The 24,851-nt window shown below is 33.7% G+C and overlaps 1 protein-coding gene across 4 annotated transcripts in view; it reads right to left on the bottom strand.

The window, feature by feature from the left end:
* Nucleotides 1-24,851, bottom strand: part of KDM6A (lysine demethylase 6A) — a 208,927-nt gene that overhangs the window by 56,548 nt on the left and 127,528 nt on the right. For all 4 annotated transcript variants that reach the window (XM_082865264.1, XM_082865266.1, XM_082865265.1 and 1 more), the window contains 4 exons: nucleotides 21,236-21,290; nucleotides 16,912-16,946; nucleotides 4,521-4,614; nucleotides 1,691-1,817 (listed from right to left, as the gene is read on the bottom strand). In XM_082865264.1, the coding sequence (XP_082721390.1) occupies nucleotides 1,691-1,817; nucleotides 4,521-4,614; nucleotides 16,912-16,946; nucleotides 21,236-21,290 (311 nt within the window). The remainder of the gene's footprint in view (nucleotides 1-1,690; nucleotides 1,818-4,520; nucleotides 4,615-16,911; nucleotides 16,947-21,235; nucleotides 21,291-24,851) is intronic.

Here is a 24,851-nt window from a genome sequence, read left to right as displayed (position 1 = left end):
ATAGCCACTTTGCTAGGCAGACAGATACAAAGATGGTAATATCCAGTTTCTGCTCCCAAAGATCTTTAGTGAAAGAGACAATGTTTGGACTCTCAAGCTTTATTAATAAGCAACCCAATTTACATGATTTTACAAGCTTGGGAAGGAATCAGAAAATCCCTGCTAAAAACAGCAACTTTTCCACTCAACTCTTATTGTATATTATTATTATTTTTTTTTTTTGCGGTACGTGGGCCTCTCACTGTTGTGGCCTCTCCCGTTGCGGAGCACAGGCTCCGGACGCGCAGGCTCAGTGGCCATGGCTCACAGGCCTAGCCGCTCCGCGGCATGTGGGATTCTTCCGGACCGGGGCACGAACCCGTGTTCCCTGCACAGGCAGGCGGACTCTCAACCACTGCACCACCAGGGAAGCCCTTATTGTATATTATTAATGAATAATCAAAATTTTTTTAAAGAAGGAAACATCTTAATATTATTCCCTCTCATACAAATATACTTTGCTATATTTAAAGGAAAAAAATGAAACCATACAAAATACTAAAATTTAACATGACTATATGGCAAACTCACTTCAAGTAAAATACTATAGAAAATAGAGGAAAAAAGCTTAAAATTAAAACAAAATAGGATAATTTCCAAAGAATTCATAAAATTAAAACCTTTAGAATGGGAAGGTACCTAACAGATAATCTAACCCAGGGCTTCTCAACCTCAGCCAGGTAATTTTTTACTGTAGAGAGCTGTCCCACTAGATGCCAGTGGCACTCCCTATAGTTGTGATAACCAAAATGTCTCTACAGACATTATGAAATGTCCTCTATGGGGCAAAATAGCCCCACACCCCCGGCATTGAGAACCACCAATCTAATTCTCTAATCAATAGAAAACTGAAGCCTCAAAAGGTTTAACTGTACCATCCATGATTCCACAAATAGTAGCCTAGCCAAGACTTGAATCCAAGTATCTCAGCTCGTAGTCGAATGATCTTTCCACCATACTGCAAAAGCTAAAACCAATTAGGAACCAAAAAACAATCTGATAATGGTCCAAAAATATATTCTATCAGATACATATACATGAGGTATGTTTCAGATAATCAGTAAGCAAAATTCAGACATTCAAAGTACAAGAGAAATTTATAGGCTTGCAAAAAACTATTTTCACTACATGTCACTTCTCCTTTCCAACAAATCCAATAATAATGTATCTACTTTCGACTGTGATTTGAGATCTACTATTACTGTCCATTCTAAGGTATATATCACTAATCAAAATGATAACTAGCAAAGTTCTACTGACTACTGGTAGTCAACAGGTAGAATGAAAAATTCTCTGTTCTATTAAACAGACATATAAAGAAAACACTAGAAATCAAAAGGAAAGGCATAAATAGTTGAATGAAAAATTACTATCTGCTATGACTTTTTAAAAACCAGCAATAATTTAAGTCAAATGAAAATTCAATAAGCAAAATAAGAAACGTCCTGATAGACCAGATGCTGCTGTAAGAAAACCACCACATTCAGAAGTTTTCTTTTATTTTTTAACTTCTAGAAATCTGTTATAAAAGACTTAAAAGAGAAAATACACTGATCAAGTTATTAGTAAACTAATATTTTAGATCATAGTTCAAAACCCTTAGCTGGAATAAACAAAAGCAAAGCCTAAGTATCTGATAAATCAGTCTTACCTTCCGAGGAAATACCAGGACTGGCCAGAATTAGGATCTGCTTCCAAGGACTTTTGGAGATATTGAATAGCATAGCTTTCCTTGGTGGCTTTATCTCCCAGGAGATCCACAGTATGATGCATCCAACCTATAGTAAGTGATTAAAAATATTTACCTAAATGAGTTAATTATTCTTCTATTTTAAAGAATACCAAGCAGAAAACAAACAAGTAAAAAATACTCTTTTCAGTAAATTTATTCATTTAGCTTGGCATACACATTCCCAAAATTTAGAACTGTCAATTCTGGCCTAAGAAAGTCTGTTTTTAAAGTACAGTCAAAGCTATGAAGAACTTTCATTCCAGAGAAATTAAAACAATTTTAAGCATTGACTTATCACTTAGTAGACTGCAAACTACAGTTCTTTTATTCTGATTTTTTTGTATTTGAAAAGATTCCAAGGTATAAAAGAATATAAAGATGTTAAATCTTATTCACTGTTCCGTGCAAAAATTTATGTGCATTTAAGAATCTCCAAGACACTATTAATCCAATGTTTATTTCCAAGGAGTAAATATAAGCTATATAATCAATGATAGCTCAGAGTAAAACACACACATACAATCCCACCTTATTGGCACTGGCTACATATTTTCACACCTTATAAAATAAAAACTATAAAGCATTTGACAATTTTTTAAAACCCCAAGGCTATAAGAAAAGTCCATTCAAATGGTGCAAATAAAAACGGTACAAAATGGGTAACACAAATGTTTAATAAATAAATTTAGATAGTGCATAATCTCATATGTGCAATCTTAAAAAGTCAAATACACAGAAGCAGAGAGTTGAATGGTGGTTACCAGGAGCGGTAAGGTTGGGGAAATGGGGAGATATTGGTCAAGGTTACACAGTTGAAGTTATGTAGGATAAGTAAGTCTAGAGAACATACAGCATTACAACTGCAGTTATTAATATTGTAATATATACTGGAAACTTGCTAATATGAGAATAGATTTCAGGTGCTCCCACCACACAAAAACAAATGGTAACTATGTGAGGAGATGCATATGCTGACTAGCTTGACTGTAGTAATCATTTCACTATGTACAGGTGTATCAAAACATCATCTTGTACACCTTAAATACAACCGTTATGATAAATAAACAAACAAGCAAGCAAGCTGGCTATGGAAGTAATCAAAAGACTGGATCATGGACTAGTGTATTCTATACCTTCAAGGCACACAGGAATAATTTGATTTAATTTGCCAGGGAATCATATTTCAGTTGTGGATCAATTCAAGTGCATAAAATCAGCTGTTCTTTGTGTATAGTCCACAGTACATAAAATAAATAAGGACCTTTATTTTCTGGCATTTATTATAGTTGCTGTGCTCCAAAAGACATTTTAAAAGGATTGAGTTACCATGTTTTACAGAAATATAAGTCAATCACACATCTATTCATCTGTTCTTTCCTTACCTCTCCTACTATTACTAGTAAGAACAGGACCTACAGTAGCAGGCTCTAAAAGGAGTTGCTTAAGCAACAGTGACAAGAAAGTAGGAAGGATTGATGTGCAGGCATAAATTACACTCAATTAGGGGAAGTACCTTCCCTTTCAAAACCATGGAAAGTTTACCTATACACTCTGCGAAAGAAGACAGGTAATTCAAACGATTTCAATCCATTTCTTAAATTTAAAAGGTATATATGCATTTTTGCTATTGACACATTCTTCACTGCAGCTAATTAAAAAACAGCTTGTATTCAAATATTAGCTGAATGAGTAAGCTGTCTGAAGGCACCACTTTGCTCTTTTTACTGAAGAACTAACACAAAAGCTTTTTTGCTGTACTAATAAACTTGTTTTAATTTAAAGATACAAATTCACATTACTCAAACACTACATGTAATCATTAAAAACAAAACTTTACTATAATTTTTAAAAGTATGGATAACTCAAGGAAAATTCTAACCAGAGATTAAATTAAAAACAAAGCTAAAAATAAAACTTTTATATGAAAGCAATGTGTTTATTTTGTATAACCGATCACATAATATGCATTCATATCATGAAGATAAGTGATAAAGTCTAAGCTTAAATAATTTTAAAATTATATTAAAAATAGTCACATCATGAAAACATTCACATTACTACAACGGTGGCTAAAACTTAAGAGTCAATTATTTGCCCAGACCAAAACCAAATTTTAAAAAGCTGGGGTGGGGGGGGAGGGAGAACCAAAAAAAACCCCCGAAATACCAAATGCAGACAAGAAACATGACTCAATAACCAAGCAACAAAATTAAATGTTGGAGAATTCCATCATTATCTTCTTGGTGACAGTGACACATTATATCCAGACGACTACATGCTTTCATCTTCAACATTACAACAGAACTGCATGTGTAGAGAAACTATATATAGTGTTAGATGTTCCACAATTCTTACATAAAATGCTTTAGTTAATATTATCAACAGAGCTATGAAAGCAAGCTCACCAACCACTAAGAGACTTTAGGTAAATCACTTAACTTCATTGAGTACTAAGCATATCTGGCACAAAGGAAGTATTCAGTCCCCCTCACCCATGGGTTAAGTACCAGAGTATAATTTTGAGAATTTAAATGGATGAGCTGCACTAAAGAACTGTAATGAGATTGACTGTGAGATAGACAATGCTCGGCAGAAGGTGGAAACATGATGGGTTCAGATTAATTCTATCAACTCTGGGGAAAAGGAAAGAAAAGAAATAGGGTACATGAGCCACGTATTTACCATCTGTGACATGTAAAAAACATAAAGAGATGTACTTATAACACACTAAATGTATATTATTACATACCCAACTGTTGTAAGACAGTTGCTTTTACTTGTGCAGAAAGGTTTTCTGTCTGCAAAAGTTGTTCATAAGCTTCCTTTGCAGAATGATACTTCCTCTAAAGAGCAGGAAAAACAGATTTAAAGAAAATAAAATTAACATCTTTAAAGAACTAGCTCATATGTTAAGTTTTATATGATACTGATATTTTAGCGTATTTTAAAAAATCAACTGAAAGAGAAAAGTGCCTTACTGAATGTTTCTCTAACTCTAGACAGCTGGGGTTAATAGACCATGTTTCAGAGTATCTAACACCAGTAAAACATTCAATATAACAAAGTATCATTAAAACATGACCTTTAAGAATTTGTCAAATCTCAATAATTAAAAAAAATCATCTCAACCTATTTAATAACATAAATGATTTCAACTTTACTTAATAACACTAATGAAACCAGAAAAGTATTCCACTTCCAAGTGCATCATCTGTCGGCCTAGAAATACCAAGTTCCGAAGCAACTTAACAGGAACAATAGAGCACGTCAAAAATGCTTTAAAAAAACTAAGTACAAAAGTAGTTGAAACCTAAGTTTAAAAGATATAGATACTGGTATATAAAATATCCTATGAAAAATTTTAGAATACATATATGATTTTGAAGACAACAAACCTCCCATAATTATAGTCTAATAATGTTTGCAATATTTAAGATTCCTTGGGCAAAACTCTAAATGAAACCATTTACCCACAGTTCTCATCCCAGAAGTACTAATATGACTGAAACCCATTATTGCTACAGTCCTAAAACTTAAGACAAAACCTCCCCACCACCCCCCACAAAAAGGGGAAAAGCCAACAAAAGAAAACCTCATAAATACTATCTTTAAAAAATACTTGGCAGAACAATGAAGTGGCTTTCATTAATATCACTGACAGTACACAGCTGCCTGAGCAAACAAATCTTTCTCCCCCAAAACATAGGTAGAAACACGAAACTAGCTGTGTGAGCCTCAGGCAAATCACTTGAGCTATGATTCAACATCCATAAAACAGATGTAGTGCCTGATCTTTCTATCTAGAGTTGTTCTAAGGATCAAACGAGATTAAAAAAGAGCTATGGAAACAAATAAGGAGCTCTATGAATGCAGTATGTCAACATGAGGAAGATTTGAAAGAACTGTCCATTGAGATTAACAGTAGTTATTACATAAACTTTTATTCATCAAGTAAATGAGTTCCCTTTAAACATTAATCTGGTCTGAAAAAGTGAATTAGACAATTAATGAAGGATAAGGATCAAGTTATTCAACTCAATTCCTTCAACTGGTAAATATTTGTTGAATACCTAATACATAACAGGAACTGCTGGGACTACAGTGTAGTCAAGAATAGATATAAAAACAAATAAAACATACTGTACTGTTAAAAAAAAAACATACTGTACTGTGTACAATAACAGTATGATATTTCCCAGAGGAAGAAAGAGCATGTGGTAAATTTAGAGTACTAGCACACTGGGCAGAAAATGCAGAGACAAGCAGACAACTTCACAAAGACCTTCCTAAACCAAGTTAAAAGACTACAGACTGTATCCTAAGACAATGGGGTACCACTGAAATGAGTTCAAGCAATATGATCAAATTTATATTTTAGAAAGAGCCCTTTGTGGAATTACCTCAACAAATGCTAAAACATACTTCCAAACACTAGTAATAATAATAAAACCAACATACTTGAAAAGCTGGTTGCATCGTATTGAGAAACATGAAGTTTGATTTCTACCTCCTATTATATACAAAAAACTGGCATCCACATTAAAGACCTAAATATGAAATGTAAAAGTATAAAACTAAGAGAAGAAAATGAAGGAGAGTATTTCTTTGAGATGTGAAAGAATTTATTCAACTTGGCCAAAATGGCACAAATAAGGAGGAGTAGTAAGGATCTGACTTGAAACACATAAGCAGAAAAATAGGCAATGGACATAAAAACCAACACATAAAAGGTGAAAAACATGTGAAGAAGTGTACACCTCTAGAAATCAGAAAATGCAAGTTTAAATGATATATTACCTTCTACCCATCAGATTGGCAAACATAAAGTTGGGTAGTTCTTAGTATTGTGGGGATGTGAGTAAAGGAAAATGCTCATGCCTTGCCTGAAGGGAATTTACTCATGAAATTAGGTATGCAAATATGCTCCAATCTAACAATCTCACTCTTGGGATATATATACCAAAGGAACCTTCCCAGAGGTAATGTTGTAAATGGTACTATTTGTAGTACCAAGGAGATGGACAACCTAGGTCTATGTCACTAGGTGAGTGGAAATATAAAATATGATGGATGCTTACAGCAGAACATTAAGTAGCAACTATAAATAGTATATAAAAGCAACATGAGTTTATCTGTAAAGGTGTTTAGTATAAAGTTAGTATAAAGTTTTGTCTCTGGTAATGCTGAAGTAACAACACTTCAGACAGCTTTAAATTCTGGATAAAATATAAAAGTTAACTATCAGAAAGTACTGAAAAGAAACCAAAATCAGGCAAAAACAGAGAAGCTAATACTTAGAGGAAGGGAATGGCACTGGTTTAGTAACCCCATTTTTCTAGGATTTTCACCTGAAGGCAGGCCCCAACTGGTATCTGGTTGGCTACAACTCAAACAGAAATCAGCAATCTTACTAGCTTGAAGAATCTGAGGACAGACTTTGTAGCTATCACAAGAGCTGGAAGTGAGGGGAGAAGAAACACCAGAAAGGAGAGGGAGAGAAAGAACAACAAATTCTGCAGTTAAACTGCTCAAATCCCTGGTTGACCACTGAACTATGCATGAACACAACAGATGTTCAGCAGCCTAAAAGAACTAAAGGAAGAGATTTAGCTGTTGCCAACCACAGGGATGACAAAGTTTCGTGAGTGACTTGGGCAAAGTTAACTGGCTAATAAAACAAAAATATCATCTTCAGAAAAATATAACAAAATCACTCTCCACAACGTATTATTCATGATACCCAGAATAAAATTACCAGACTTGTAAGAATCAGGAAATTTTTACTCATGTTGAAAACAATAGGAAATTAATGAAAACCAGCCATGAAATGACTCAGATGTTGAAATTGCAAATAATTTTAAAGCAGCTATTTTAACAATGTTCACAGATGAAAAGGAAAACATAATCATAAGGAATGAATGGACCAAAAATCAGACAACGTAAAGAGAAATTAAAAGAGAAACACAAGGAAATTCTAGAACTGAAAAATACTAATTTGAAATTAAAAAAAAAAGTTACTGGAAGGACTGAATAGCAGATTAAAGACTTAATTGGAGTCCAAGAAGGAGAAGAGAGAAAGAATGGGGCAGAAAAAATATTGACAATGGCCGAGAACTTTACAGAAGTGATGACATCAAAATCCCATATCCAAAAGACTAAAATAACCACAAGTAGTATAAATATAAAGGAAAAACCAATACCTAACTACATCATAGTCGCATACTTAAGAACCAAATGTAATGAGAAGAACCTTGAAAGCAGCCAGAGAAAAACGACAAAATACAAAGGAAACAATAAGAATGACAGCCAACTTTATGTAACCATATCAGTAATTGAATTAAATATAAATGGACTAGATATTCAAACAACAGAGACTGCCAGACAGATTTACAAAAGTGAAAGAAAGCCAAAACCACAGTACTTGTAAGATATGCACTTTTTCATATAAGGATTCAAACAGGCTGAAATAAAAGGATGGGAAAAGATACCATGTAAACTGTAAGTATTAGAAAGCTGAAGTGACTAGATTCAGATCAGATTAAGAAGGCTTCAAGGCAAAGAGTATATTACCAGAGAGAAAGAGGAATGTTTCATAATGATAAAGGACATATCAGGATGAGATAACAATAACAAGGCTTCTAAATAAATGAAGACTGTACAGAATTAACACTGATAAAATACAATTAATCTACGTAATTTATTCCAATTTCACCAACTGTCCCACATATATCCTTTTTCTGGTCCAGGATCTAACTTAAAATCCCATGCTGTGTTAAATTAGCATGTCTCTTTACCATCCTCTAATCTGGGACAGATTCTCAGTCTCTGACTTTCATTACCTTGACACTTAAAGCAGCGGTCCCCAACCTTTTTGGCACCAGGGACCGTTTTTGTGGAAGACAATTTTTCCACAGACTGGGGGTGGGGGTGGGGGTGGGTGGGTGGGTGGGGTGTGTTCCCAGGAGGTAATGCGAGCCATGGGGGGGTGGGGTGGTTCAGGCGGTAACGCCAGCAATGGGGGAGCTGCAGATGAAGCTTCGCTCACTCGCCCTGCGGCTCACCTCCTGCTGTGCGGCCCAGTTCCTAATAGGGGTTGGGGCCCCCTGACTTAAAGTACTAGCTAATTATTTTGAAGAATGGCCCTTTCAAATTAGTAAGCACCTTGTGGAAAGATATTCAACATTCCTCATATATTAATTAATTAAAATTCTACAGTAAGAAAAAGGTGACCCCTTTCCCTGTTTATTTATTCAATTATTCATTTATAGCAATATGAATATATTTTATTCAATATCTTATATACCATTATTATAATTGTTTCTAAACTTGTGTCAGATTTGGTGATTAGAAACCCCATTTCCCTCAAGTTGGCTTCTTTATCTTTCCACATGCCCATCATTTTCTAAGCACTTCCTTACTTTTTGGCACCATGAAATGTTCCAGGGATCATCTAGTAGTTTCTCTGCCTAAGCCCTGGAATTACCCACTTCTCCCCAAGAATTCCTGATTCCTTTTATTGAAGAATTGGATTTAGAAACAAAGATCTGGGTGCTAGTACATTCACTGCTGCCAAGGTGGGTCACTGCTTCTAGGCCCTTGCAGCAAACAGCTAGGAAATATATTAATGTATACATACATTATGTATACATTACATTATATGTAATGTATGTATATACATACATTATATGTAATGTATGTGTATACACACATTATATGTATACAGATACATACACACACACACACACTCTCTCTCTCTCTCTCTCCTCTCTCTCACGTCTCTATTTCTATCCAACTATTTCCATAAATAACCTATGTTCATAGTGATCCCTCCAATTCTAATCCAACAACACAGAATTCAGTCTAGCCTTTCTTCTTTTCTTACTTGTAAGTTCTCTGACACTGAAAATCTGGTCATTATCCACAATACATTTACTTAATTGTTTACACCTAATATTTACATAAAATAGTTGCAGAATTTCTATCCATATCCCTGTGAGAAAGTAACTGTAGTGGAAGATTTGTTTACAGTTCTTTTGTCTCTAGCTTTACACTATAGAGTCAAAATACTATTCTCCAAAGTTATTTAGCTTAGTTCTTTTCATCCCTACCCCTCAGTATACTTATGTTATTCATTTGTAATACAGTTAGGTTAATTTGTTACTGTTCATTCTATTTTGGGCTAACTCACATTCTGGTTGGTCTTAATTATTCAATGAATTTTGGGGTGGGTATGTGAAACATAACCAGGTTCTAGGAGTTAGAGCTACATAAAAAGTATACTCAAGGTAAGTTCTACTCCCTACTACCCCATTCACAACCATTCCTGGGTAGGTAACCAACCTCACTTGTTTCTGGTTTATCCATTTTCAGTATTACCTGTGCACAAGTGGGACGTGTATCTTGCTTTGCACATACATAGTTTCTTTCACAAAGGGTAGCATATTATACTTTTATACTTCACATATTTCCACCTAACAGTATATCCTGGAAATCATTCCATATAGTGATTTACCTAGGTCTTCCTCATTCTTCTCTAATGCTGCATGGCACTCCACTGCCTGAATGTACCATGATTTATATGTACAACCATTCTCCTATGTATGGACATTTAGGTTGTTTCCGATGTTTTGCAATCACAAACAATGCTCCAAAAGATATCTTTGTGCCTATATATTTTTATATTTCTGGAGGTATATTTTCAAGGTAGATTCCTAGATTTGGGATTGTTGAGTCAAAAGGTTAAGTGTATATAGAGTTTTGCTAGATTACTGCATGTAGTTTTGTTAGATTATTTTGTTCCAGATGGGGTGTACCAGTTTGCATTATCACAATGCATGAGAGTGCCTGTTTCGCTACCATAGCCACTTACACTTTTCACCAATCTGACAGGTAAGAAACTGTATTTCAGTGTGCTTTAATTTGCATTTCTTTAACTGGGTGTGTTTGAACACTTTTTCACATGCTTAAGGGCTGTTGTATCTTTTTTGGAAAGTGTCTGCTCATGTCATTCTTCCCAGTTTCCTAATGGGTCTTGTTCATTGTCTGTCAAATTTTAAGTTTGTTATATATCAGGGGTATTAGCCCTTTGTGCTATACGTTGTAAACATTTTCTCCCAGTTTCATAGGTGTCCTTTGAATGTATGGTTTTTTTGGGGGGTTTTTTTGCCATGCAGAAATTATTTTTATGTTGCTCAAACTGATTGGTCATTCTTTTTATTGCCTCTGAATTTTGAGCCATAGTTTAAAAAGCCTTTTTCCTACATCAAAGTTGAAGAAGAATTAATGTTTCTTCTAGTACTTGTACAATATCAATGTTTACATTTTGATCCTAATTCATCTGTAGTAGTTTATTCTTGTGAATAGTTTGTGTTACGGGTCTAATTTTATCTTTTTCCAAATGGCTACCTTATTGTCCCAGAACCATGTATGAATAAATCTACCTTAGCTAAAGGAATGTAAGATATTACCTTTATCATATACTCAATTTCTCTATGTACACTGGATCTATTCCTGGCCTTTCTATGATATTTCACTGGTCTATTTGTCTAGTCACATGCCAGTACAATACTTTTAATCACATAGGCTTCCTTGTAATATTTTAATATCTAGTAGGGTTAATATAATCCATACAATCCCTACCATCACCACCAGTGTTATTCTGGCTATCCCAGAATGTTTTTCCATATCAACTTACCTAATTGCTTTAAAAAGTTTATTACTAATTTTTACTGATGTTGTATTACATTTAAAAACCTAAATTCCCATGAACATCTTTATACTATTGAGTCATAGTATCTCTTTTAAGTTTATTGTTAAGTATTTAATCACTTTGCTGTTATTATAAATGGCAATATTTTCTAACTGTGTGCTCTCTAATTATTGTTGCTGAAAGCTATTGATTTCTGTATGTGCCTCTAATTGATTTTTCTTATCTAACTGTATTGGTTAATACCTACAGTACAATAATGAGGAGTAATGAAGACAGAGGACATCCTTTGCCCTGCTCCTGATTTTTGTGAAAATGTCTCTAGTGTTTCCCTTTAAATAAAATACTGACTTTGGAATTAAAGTACATGAATTTTATCATGATAGGAAAGTAACCCTTAATTCCTATGTCCAAGAGTAATTTTAGTTGGGAATGGGTATTGAGTTTATCAAAGGCTTCTTCAGCATCTATGATGATAGTGACTTGTTTTTACCTTTAGCTCTATTATTATGATGCATGATATTAATAGATTTCCTAATATTCAATCAGCCTTGTATTCCCAGAATGAATACCACTTGGTCATAGTATATTATTTGCTTAATGAGGTAACAGATTGTTTGCTAATATTTTACTTAGTATTTTTATACCAATATTCATCAGTGATAATAGTTTGTATATTGATTCTTTTTTGTACTGTCTTTATCAGGTTTAGGCATCAATGTTACACTTGTTTCAAAAAGGAATGGGGGGAAACAGTATGTCAGTTCCTCAAAAATTTTAACAGAATTACCACATGACCCAGTAATTCCACTTCTGGGGGTATATATCCAAAAAAAATGGAAAGCTGGGACAAAAACAAATATTTGCACACTCATGTTCACAGCAGCATTATTCACAACAGGCAAAAGTTGGAAGCCACACGAGTGTCCACTGACAGATGAGTGGATAAACCAAATGTGGTGTATACATACAATGAAATATTATTCAGCCTTTAAAAGGAATGGAATTCTGGCACACGCTACAATATATACAAACCTTAAAGATATTATGCTAAGAGAAATAAGCCAGACACAAAAAGACAAATACTGTATCATTCCACTTACATGAGGTACCTAGAATAGTCAAACTCATAGAGACAAAAAGTAGAATAGTGGTTGCCAGGGGCTGGGGGGAGGGAGGAATGAGGAGTTATTCTTTAATGGGTACAGAGTTTCAGCTTGGGATGATGAAAAAGTTCTGGAGATGGATGGTGGTGATAGTTGCACAATAATGCGAATGTACTTAATGCCACTGAATTGTATACTTAATAAATAGCTAAAATGGTAAAGTTAATGTCAGGTATATTTTACAATTAAATAAAAAAGAAGACACCAAAGAACTGTGGCCTGTAGTTAATGTTTAGAAGCAGATTTTTTGTTTCCATTATATTGTAAAAATATGCTATAGAATCAGTAAGTGCAGAAAGGACTTTAATTATTATCAAACACATAAGTCTCTCAAGGTCAAATTAAAGGCTGTTATAAGCCCCCTATCCCTCTCAAAACAAGGAAAAGAAATGAGAAAGTTTCTCTCCATTTCTAGTGGTCTGGCATAATCTATAGAGTGCTAGAATTATCTGGTATTTAAAGGCTTGGTAGAATTCCCCTGTAAAACCATCTGGGCATGGTACTTTCTCTGTAGGGCATTACTTAATTTTCTGTTTCTTTTTATGAAAATTGGCTTTTTATAACTTTCCTAACTCTAATGAGGTCAATTTCTCTAATCTGTATTTCCCTGGGAAACAGTCCACTTTAAGTTTTCAAATTCATTTGCATACACGTCTGCTAAGCTGTACTTGTATGACTGTACTAATTTCTTCTGTTTCCATGGTTATCTTACTTTATGTATCTGTGCTTTATCTCTCTTTTATCCTCCTGATCAAGTTAGTTTGTGGTTTATCTATTTTGTTAATTTTTTTCAGAATATAAGGTTTTGACCTATTAATTAGATCTACTGTTTTTCTCTCCTTTTCACACTATTTATTTCTTTCAAAAAAAAATCTTTCTTCCTCACAATATTGTTTTCCTTACCATGATTTTTGTTTGTTTTGTTAACATATTTCTTCACACTGAACTAATCTTGAATTCATGGAATAAACCCTAGGTAATCATGACATACTTACTGCATTTTTAAATGTCAGCTGGAATTTATTTTTCTTTCTTTAGAATTTTTGGATTTGTACAATATGCATAAATGAAACCAGTCTACAGTGTTTCAGTAATAAACTACTGCTAGTTAGAAGACAATGTTAAAAATGAAACTAGTAATTCTTATCAACAGTGTTATTCATAATAACATTATTTGTAACTATCTCTCAAGGGAGAATAGTTAAATTAGCTACAGTACATCTCTGCAAAGGGATATATTATAATACAGCTCTACATGTACTGATAGGGAATGATTTCCAAAATATAATATTAAGTTAAAAAAACCAATTTAAACAAGATCAAGAGAGAACATATATAATGGGTTATTATTTCAATAAAATAAAGAAAAGCAAATATATGTGCAAGCATATATATGGATTTGCTTATATATACACTGAGATTCTCTGGAAGGATATAAAACACACTGCTTATGTGGTTGGTGGCTTTCGGGAGGGGAATAGGTGGCCAGGGAAAAGGAGGGAGGAGGATACTACACTGTATTCTTGCAGGCACTTTCATTATCTACTCAAAAATATCTACTCAAAAATAAGTAACACTGTAATAACAAAATTAAAAGGGAGAAATCCTTTACCTTTAATCTTTAAAGGTTATTTAGAATTTATCTACTCAAAAATTATTATCTACTCAAAAATAAGTAACACTGTAATAACAAAATTAAAAGGGAGAAATCCTTTACCTTTAATCTTTAAAGGTTATTTAGAATTTAGATGGTGACTTGTTCAAGTTATTTCATTAAAATCAAGAAAAAGAAATGAAGGCCAGTTAATACTATTATTACTGTTAGGAAAAAAAATGGTTCTGTGGGTCTCAGCTAATAAAATGGGAAAGGTAAATTAAATAATTGATATAAATATCCAATAATTCATAATATATTTACTTGGAGATATGACATTATACAGAGAAACAAAATTATCTTTATTTAGATAATCTAAGAATGGGTGTGGGTGAGTTGACATGACATCTCATTAAAATTACCCAAACCTAAACAGAACTACCATATGATCCAGCAATCCCACTTCTGGGTACAGGTATATTACCAAAGGAAACAAAACCATTATCTTGATGAGATATCTGTACTCCTATGTTCACTGCAGGATTATTCACAAGAGCCAAGAATGGAAACAACCTAAGGGTCTGTCTCCAGATGGATCAAGAAAATGTGGTATATAAATACAATGGAATGATATTTCAGCCTTAAAAAAAGAAGGAAATCCTGTCGTTTGTGACAACCTAGGTAAACCTGGAAGGAATTATGCTAAGTGAAATAAACCAGACAGAGAAAGACACATACTATATGATATCACTTATATGTGGATTCTTTTTAAAAAGGGGTGGGGGTGGGGAGTTAAACTCATAGAAAAGACAGTAGAAAGGGTTGCCAGGGGGTGGAGTGGAAGAAATAGGGAAAGGTTGGTAAAAGGGTACAAACTTCCAGTTACAAGACAAATAAGGTCTGAGGATCTAACATATAATATGATGACTATAGTTGATAACACTGTATTGTACAATTGAAGTTTGTTAAGACAATCAAACTTAATTGTTCTCACTGCCCCCACTTTAGAGATGTGAGGGGATGGGCGTGTTAATTAACTCAGTGCGGGAAATTATACATATATCAAATAATCACATTGTATACTTTGTAGGTAAGCCTTTTGTTTCCCTTAATTTTTCACCTGAAAATAAAAATCCTTGTTATAAGCACTGGAGTAGAGATTTTTCAATCCTTTCATATGCTTACAGTGTCATCTTCCTGTCATCTAATAATTATATACTCTGCCTAGCACAAACTTTGTTCTTTTTGTTTTGCTTAATCTTAATGGGCACTAAAATTTATCAAATGAAAGAATCAGTGGGGGGAGGGGTCCTGTACCCACATTACCTTCACGAAATAAAAAAAAATAACACCAACAGACAACTTCTCATCAGAAACAATGAAAACCAAAAGACAATGGAATGTAAATTTTAAAGTGGTCAAATAAAAATAATCAAATAGAATTCCATCTCAAGCGAAAAACATTCATTAAAAAGAAAGGCGAGATAACATCTGCTTTACCTAATGACAGACCAGGGAAATCTCACTAAGAACTAGAAAAGCTGGGAAAAAATCAGAGCTCATCCTTTTGAAGACAGCAGAGATCTCCTGAGGTAATGAAAACAGAAGGAGTTAAGACTCCAGGGAAAGAACTTTGGAGAGGAAGCTTATTTCTATAGCTGCTTTCACCCTGGGGCCTTTACTGATTTGGCAAAAATCAGCAGTTGGCAGGAGGCTGGGATTAGCGTTGGCAGGTAAAGACTCTGATCCACAACATGAATGTAATTCTCAAATGCATCCTCTCAAGGTGGATAAAATCCCTAGATTAGTAGAGTATCCAAACCTGAGTGTGCATCAATTCTGAGTCAGTGGATGTGCGCGCATGTGTGCGTGCGAGTACGCACAGGGGCGGGAAGGGTAGGCGGGCGCACAGATGGAGGTGTCCAGGAAACAGATGTTAATTGTTTAGACCACCCCATGGTGGCTCTGAAACAAAACAGACCTTAGAAATTATGTAGAAATATAACAGTATTTTTTTCCTAAAAAGCTGTTATAAAAATTGTTTTTTTGGGTAAACTATGATTACACCTAATATTTAGCCTCATACCAACTTATGCCTGATTTTCCATACCACTGCCTACCTAGACTAAATGTCTATGTTTTATGTCCTTTACCATATAACTAAGCAAAATCTGCCATACAAAAAAATAAAATGTTCTAAAATTAAACTAAAAAAGTTTTTTAAATACAGCAGCCATAAAAGTAATGGTAATGACATCAAGAGGTTACTAATATGCCTTTCAAACAGTAATACGTAGAAGGGATATTTTAATCTTAAGAAAAAGTGAAACTAAAAACAATGCATTATAACAACCATCTATAAACATTTCGAAAAGAAAACTAGGCATTTCACGTCAAGAATAAGAGAAATCTTCTTAAATACAGCCATTTAAGCCTGCAGATAGTTTGAATTTAGAGGCAAATCATACTGAATGAAACGTCTTTGTACACAACAAACACTCTGTATAATAACTGTAACACTAAAGCAAAATCTTGACCACATTTAATGAGTATAAAATGTATGTAAGAAGTAATGCCCAGAACTCCATTAAATTATCTGTATATCTGATTCCACTTAAAATGGTATGGGTGATCATTTTTGTTTGTTTTAAGTAACCTAAGTTAAAACACTTACCTGGGTTTCATATAAGTGGGCAATGTGAAATTGAACTGCAAAGATGATGGAAAACAAAAATCAATAATAATACAGCAGTGTCTGGGTAAATTTAATTAAGAATATAAAATGTAAAATATAAGCACCATCTCTACTACATAGATTTAAGTAATTATAGAACATAACTTTTATTTTTAATAACACAGAATATATAAACAAATATACACGAACATGATAAGAAACCACATGTATTCACTGTTGGCTATTACTAAATTTTGTCAATGTAATTATTAAAATTAATATTAAAATGTATAGCAAGTGGGTATACTTCTTACAAAGTTCAAAATGGCAACATTAAACAAATGAAGAAAACTTTTATAACCTATACGTTTCAAAACATGGTATTTAAAACCTGAGTTACAAGTCAAAAAAGAAAAAGTGTTTGATTAAAACAACAAAAATACCCTCCAATTTTTTTCCTTATACCATATTTCATATCAATGTTTATAAAGAAGTCATAGACAAGAATGACACTAGTAATAACACATAGAGGAAATAAGTTGCATTTCTCTATCAGTTCTTCATAATCTTTTTTTAAAGTCAAACCACTTGGAAGGCAAGAATAGTAAACAGTCTCAACATTAATAAGTATCTCTTGAAAATCAAATAAAAATATACGTATTGCAGCTTTTGTTTTCAACTCTTCCTGATACTGCACCACCAGAATATGAATGATTCAACAAAAGCAACAATGAACCAGGAATCAAAACTGGATTCTGGTTTACTTAAATAATATGATTTTCATCCTTCAATGACAAATCTTTTATTTAATGTTCTATCTACCTGGATTTCATAGTTGAATTTCAAGGAGTCTGGGAGCCTTTCAAAATTATATGCGTAATATATATGTGGACCTTTAAAAACAATGTCCACAGCTATCATCAATTTCTCATCGCCATCATAAACTAACTCTCTCACTGACTCCCATAACTGTAAGAGTCACCTGGGAGGCTTACTAAAAATAGAGATCCCTGAGATTATATTCAATGATCCCAGGCAAGGCCTGGAAAAGTGCCTTTTTATTTAGTTCTGCAAGGGATTCTGATACCTGTTCCTAGACCAGCACCTGGAAACAGCTGAAGTAAATAAGCATAAACACCAAAACAAAATATATAATGAACTTTAATATCAAACAACATTTTTGGATCAATAGTAAAGTACTGCCCTCTCCATATATAATCATTAAATATCGTATATTAAATAATCAGAAATGAGGCAAAATAAAAACATCACCTTTAAAAGTTGAAAACCAACATTTTGTGAAAAGCACATAAAAATAATAATAAAAGTTCTACAGATATAAATATTCCCTTTACCTATATCTGTTTCAGGGGTTTTCTTATTTCCTAGTCCCCTTTTCCAACACAGCTCCCTTGAGAGTTCCAGTCCATCTCACCTCACTACATCATTAGAGGGAGACCAGGTTACAGGTTAAGAGAATGAGGAAGAGATGGAAAATCTATGCCCTTCTCCCCTGAATCTTCCTACTCTAACAAAGGTGACATGGAAAGGTCACATGGAAGAAAAGATCAGCAGCACGGTGGCATTCTATTACCATCCCAAACTTCCTCCAGGCTCAGCAAGGGCTTTCCTATCCCATGAGTTACTAAATCCAGTATCATCTTTTGTGGTATGAAAACCAATCTATATTTAAATTCTTAAAAGTCCTCTTCAAAGTGGAACATAACCATACAACTAAGAAAAAGCTCCACTTGGCAAGTCTCAATTAGAGGTAGAAATTTTTAACAAATATTGCCATAAAACGTTCTGAAATTAAACTTTTCTCAGAAATTAATACATTATTTTTAGAATTAATAGAATTAATTAAATCTAGAAGGAACAATTTTATCCCAAGGGGCAATCATATAATGAGAAGTCTCACATCACCATGATTCTACTTTCAAAACACAAACTGTAATTAACTCCTCTTAAATAGCTCTAGAAGAGGCAAGTGAATCTACTTATTTTCTTTAATTGCATAAATGAATTGTGCCATAAAACAGAAATCTCATACAGACTTTTTTTTAAAGCTCACTTTACTTTCTAAAATCTTCTGAACTTTGTAGCACGACAAAGTAACATGGAAGATTTCAAAAAACAGTCAACGTCTGTGGCATATCTAAATAGGTAATGATATAAAAAATCTGAAGAGAAATAAGTTTTACAAAGATAATAAAGAGCCTGATGTTTACACAGTAATAATATCTAGCTCAAATTAAGTAGTCTGTGTTTGCTAGTGCTCTGTGAGACATCAGCCATTATTACCATGGTTATCAAGTAGCTATGTTGATTGTCAAAAATAAACTACCCAGGGCTTCCCTGGTGGCACAGTGGTTGAGAGTCCGCCTGCCGATGCAGGGGACGCGGGTTCATGCCTCGGTCTGGGAAGATCCCACATGCCGCGGAGCAGCTGGGCCCGTGAGCCATGGCCGCTGAGCCTGCGCGTCCGGAGCCTGTGCTCCGCAACGGGAGAGGCCACAACAGTGAGAAGCCCGCGTACCGCAAAAAAATAAAAAAATAAACTACCCAAATCAACTGAACTATAATGGCCTAATGTCTCTAAATAAGGCACATGCCCTTTCCATTAGAGTGACCAACCTTTTAGCACTCAAAGTTCTGAGTCTGGGGAAACGCCTCCATCCTGTGCAAAACAGGACATTGGTCACCCTCCCTCTTATTTCCCTTCTCAACAAACAGAAAGAGAGTCGTGGTAAGCTCGAAAATGTATTCATGATTGTTCAAACTGTCCTCTTCAAATTCAACAAGATCTGCCCTGTGGTACTCATTCTACATAGGTGTTTTCCTTCAGGAGCAATGATCTACAAGTAAGATTTAACTTCAACAGAGTAGAATAAAATGAGGATTTACAAAATTTATTAGTTTGAAATTTATGTGACGTCCCTCTAAGGTTATCATTCAAACTGACAAGTACGTATGAAAGTTAGTTTTTAGGCACTAGCTACAATCAATTAAATGAAAATCAGATTTTTTTCTTATTCCCATAAATTAATTTAAAAAGGATTTTAAGGGTTTATATTCTAGATGGTTTATATAACCTGGATATATAATTAAGGAAAAAGTATAAAAAATTAACATTTTATAAATTAATATATCAATGAGTTAAATCCTTTTTCTAATTTATCCTCATCTTAGAAACTAAAATATTGCTGCATTTGTTACCTTCCCACCATTTGTTCTGGAAATACACTGATCAGTACTAAATCCTGAGTTTCATTTAAAGAAAATAGAATTCTTTTAAGTTTTCTCAGAAAATCACGTTTAGTAGAATTATGAGATAATTAGTCTGGTCTAGATAATGATTTAATCCACACTATGTCTTAATTCATGTTATATGCAAGTTATATTCAAATTTCTACCGTTCTTTTCACTGATTCAATCATTTGGGGGCGTTTTTACCACTGAGACTTCTCTTCACTAAACTCCTTTCTATATGGTTAAAAAATGAAGTCACTTACAGCAAAATACTGACTCTGTAAAACCTAGAATCTTTTGACTGATCTGAAATTTTTATGAAGAATGACTCAATTTTTCATCCATTTTAATTATAAATTTTATTGTTCAAGTAAGAAAGTTTTAAAGAAATCCAGCTTGAATCCAATGCATATTCTTTAAACTTTTATTGGCTACCTTAAAGTACACTAAATAAATATGCCAACACATACATATTGATAAACACATCATAATCAACCCAATCTGCTTTTGGAAAGAAACATACATAGAAGCAGAAAATAAATGTCTAAAGAAAACCACTGTATCAGAACATGCTTCACACATTCTTTTTTAATTAACTGAAAAATCTCACCTCAATTTTTATGTGTGATGCTTAAAACTATAATAGAAAGTCAAAGTATATCTTCATAATTACCAATAATTTTAATACCACAAAGCCCGAATCAGTGAGCTAACACTTAAGAATCTTTGTATACTCTGTTTTCCTAAAAGATTGGCAAACCCTGTTTTTAATCCCCCCAAGTCATCTACAATGTAATTAATACACAAATAATCAATCTTGTTCACTAGCACAGATAATTTAATTCAACAACTCAGTTCACTGGCATATCTATTTTAGACACAGGCTGCTGCTCATAATAACTGGTCTCACATGTTCCATTTGTACAAGTAGCCATGGCAACAAATACAGTTAGATTCAACAATTCTAGGGAAAAAAATTACACAGGATTTATGACTATTATTATTATTACTATTATTTGCCATGAAGTGATCTGAACGCATGCAGAGAACTATGGTACTTAATAATACTTACTTTCAGCATTGGACAAAGTGCAGGGATTACAGTCAACCAAAGCTAACTGAAAATGCTGCAAGAAGAGAGTGAGAAAATTAATACACTAAATTCAATCATATAAATGTATTTTAAAATAATCTTCAGGTATATAAGGTCTAATATAATAATGAAACTATGCTATGCAAATAAAACATACTAGACAACCAACTAGCATTACCTTGAACATTTACTGCTGGCAACAAACATGTTGCTGAATATTTTCTTCAAACAGTTGAGAATGGAGAATTGGGGTAAGAATTAACTTGATATCAAGTTATCCTACATAAATTTTGTTTATATGGAAAAAGAATCAGGTTTTTAAGTCTTCTAGTAAATAGGAAGTATTAGGTATAGAACACATCAAATAGAAAACATCATTATTTTAAAAACTGAAAGTAAAAGTTCAATGGCATTAATGTATTAAATACCACTATCTCAAAATGATGTGAATGTTTTTTTAAAAAATGACTATGAGAATTATCATAAAGGGTAAAACTATCTGCCCTTACTGATTCTTCAATAATTACTGTATTTAGTGTCTTTTAAAAGTATCTGAAGTACCACAAAGAATGCATCAAATAGCCACACAAAACCAATGCACATAAAGAAAACCACTGATACACATTTCAGCAAACTAAAGGGAGATGAGGGAGTAGGGTGGGGATGGCATGACCTCATAGTTTCATTTCTAGTATCTAAACCAGATGCAAAATAGATGTACCTATTAAGACATAAATCAGCAGAAATAACTATCAACTATGATCATCAACCCCCAAACCTGAAGATGCCATAGTAAAATATCTAGCACCCATCCATCCTTGCAACCAACAGAAATGAAATGCAATTATCCTTTTAGAACGTACATGCTATTATATGTGTAGGCAATAATAAACCACTAATAATTTACAGCATCCACTTGTAATAATGTCATATAAGCCTGCCCCCCCCCCCAAATACATGTCAAACTCTAGGTGTAACACTTATAAGAATACAAATCATCATCAAGAACACTGGACGCCATCTGGCATCTAGTGTATCAACATTAAATCTGCTATCTAAACTAAGAGAAGGCATACAAGTAATAGAAATGGTATAAAATATTTAAAATTTAAAAAAAGGTAAATCTCTTTGAACTCTTCTAAAAAATATTTCCAGAAATGTATATTCAAATTTTCTGAGTCTCCACAAATTTTTAATTTTTACCATTAAAAGTAATCAAAAGCCAAAGTATACACCATTTTCTAAAAATTACCACTCCTATCCACAATCCAAATGCCTAAAGAGTTATATTTTTTTAACTGCTGGATAAACTGAAAATTGATATGTACAATGACAACTTCTAGATATAAGCCCAAAAAGAACTTTCTTTATCAAAACTTTCTTATCAAGAGGAATCATCATCAGCAAGCTTTTAGTACTGTATTTCAGAACAGAACCAACAAAACTGCACTTGGTCAACTAGAACCCTCAATTAACAAAAATAAACTAATGTCAGCTACCAAGTGTTACAATGAAAGAAAAATTAGAAGGCATAATTTGGTATGAATCAGTAGTTATTACATTCATTCACGAATGTCTGTTATGTGCTTGCATAATTAGGCTAGCCTACATTTGCAGTACTCTTAACATTTAAGGGTTGTAATATTCTGAATGGGCAAGCTACTAACTAAATGACTATGACCCTTAAATGTTAAATATTTAATCCATTCAACAAATACTTCAAGGCCCTATAATGTCCTTAGGACAATGGAGATACTAGGGACACAATGATCAACAAACCAAGAGTGAAAAATTATTTGCCGTGATTGACCGAATGAAAAAAAAAATCCAACATCTGAACACTTCTAGAACTGCTTTTATTTTCCCCTGGCCTACAAAGCAGATTGTATGTCCTCAAACATCCTTTTAGTGTGCTACCATAGCAATAGAAAACAGACTATTTTAAAAAGTGAGTACTATGAAAGCAAAGCACGCTTTATAACCAGTTGTTTTCCTCTAGACAAAAAGAGGCACAGAAGCCACACATTCAGACTGTACTACATTTCTAAGCCTAATCTATCCTGCCAGCATAAATTAATATTTAGATAAAAGAAGACAGACCTTTCCTAGCTGAGCCAAAGGATACAAACTGACCTGCAAAAAAACACCCTTTAAGATGGCAGTATTTTAGTTTTGCTATTTCACTGAAATCCCACAAAGAGCAGAGATGCATAATTCGAATTGCCCAACCTACATTTCATCTATCAATATTCAAGGTCCTGCAGCGAAAACTGGCAGAAGTAGTTCTGGACCATGTTTTATATAATTATCAATCAATCTTAAAATCAGCAATGAAGTCACTGACGCACCATTTCAAACCCAAAATATCATGAAATATTAAACATTTCCAAACCACAATGATGTCTAAAAATTAACTCAGCAAAAGAGTACATATTCAAAAACAGGCCTGTGAGAATGAAAGAACTTACAGAATAACTACTTAAGTTTAAGAAACTAAGAACAGCCACACAAAACCACCCCACATAAAGAAAACCACTGACACACCTTTCAGTAAACTAAAGGGAGATGAGGGACTAGGGTGGGGATGGCATGACTTCGCAGTTTCATTTCCAGTATCTAAACCGGATGCAAAATAGATGTATCTTTAACATATAAACCAGGAGAAATAACTATCAACTATGATAATCAGCCCCAAACCTTGAAGATGCCATGGTAAAATATCTAGCACCCATCGCTGCAACCAACAGAAAGAGCCAGGAAATAACTGTACCTCACACCGAAATATTGCAGTACTGAAACTGACTACTGCTGTGTGAAATAAGACTTACTACGCAGTAGAGGCTTCTGCAGTTCAAAGACTATATACAAACCTCAAGGCAGAAAGCATTCTATAGAAAATTAATTTCCAAGTAAAAAGATTTACCTAAGACTTTATTTTTCCTAATGTTAACAGTGATTTCCTTTTAATAGCACTTCTGGTCCAATTTAGTACAAGGTTCAATTCATTACAATTTCTGTTGACATCTTTATCACCAAAGTCACTTTCTCTTTAAAAGGTTTTGACTTGTTCAGTATTTCAAAATAACTTTATAGTATTTCGCTTTCTATACACTAAGGAACTTGATTTCTATCTGGAGGGGGAAATCTATATTGATGTAATTAACACACAAAACTTGAGTTTCAAGACTTTATTTCCCTTTAAAGAGTTTTACTTCTAGTTATATAGTCTGTGATTATCTCACAATCTTTTCAACTGTAGAACCCTCCAACTGTATTCCCAACTCTGAAGACAAGCTATGAGATAACTTTTCATAATTGACAAATTATGGTTGTATGCATAAATTATTAATATGGAGCAATGTTTGGATTCCATATCCAATCTTGGATTTTCTGATTCAGTGGGTTGGGGATCACACCCTGTGAACCAGATTAAAGCTTCCACAAATTATCCCAGTGCAGAGTCAGGGTTAAATGCCAATATTTAAAACTTGTAAATTGTGTGCTTACCCCCCAAAGCCTTACTTCAGTCTATGTAGACAAGGTATGTGTAGTCAATACTGCTGTCTATATTCAATTAAAGCAGACACAGCTTTAT

This window comes from Leucopleurus acutus (genome assembly GCF_964270905.1).
Source record: "Leucopleurus acutus genome assembly, chromosome: X".
Classification (NCBI taxonomy): Eukaryota; Metazoa; Chordata; class Mammalia; order Artiodactyla; family Delphinidae; genus Leucopleurus; species Leucopleurus acutus.
This window is presented reverse-complemented; position numbering and strand designations above follow the sequence as displayed.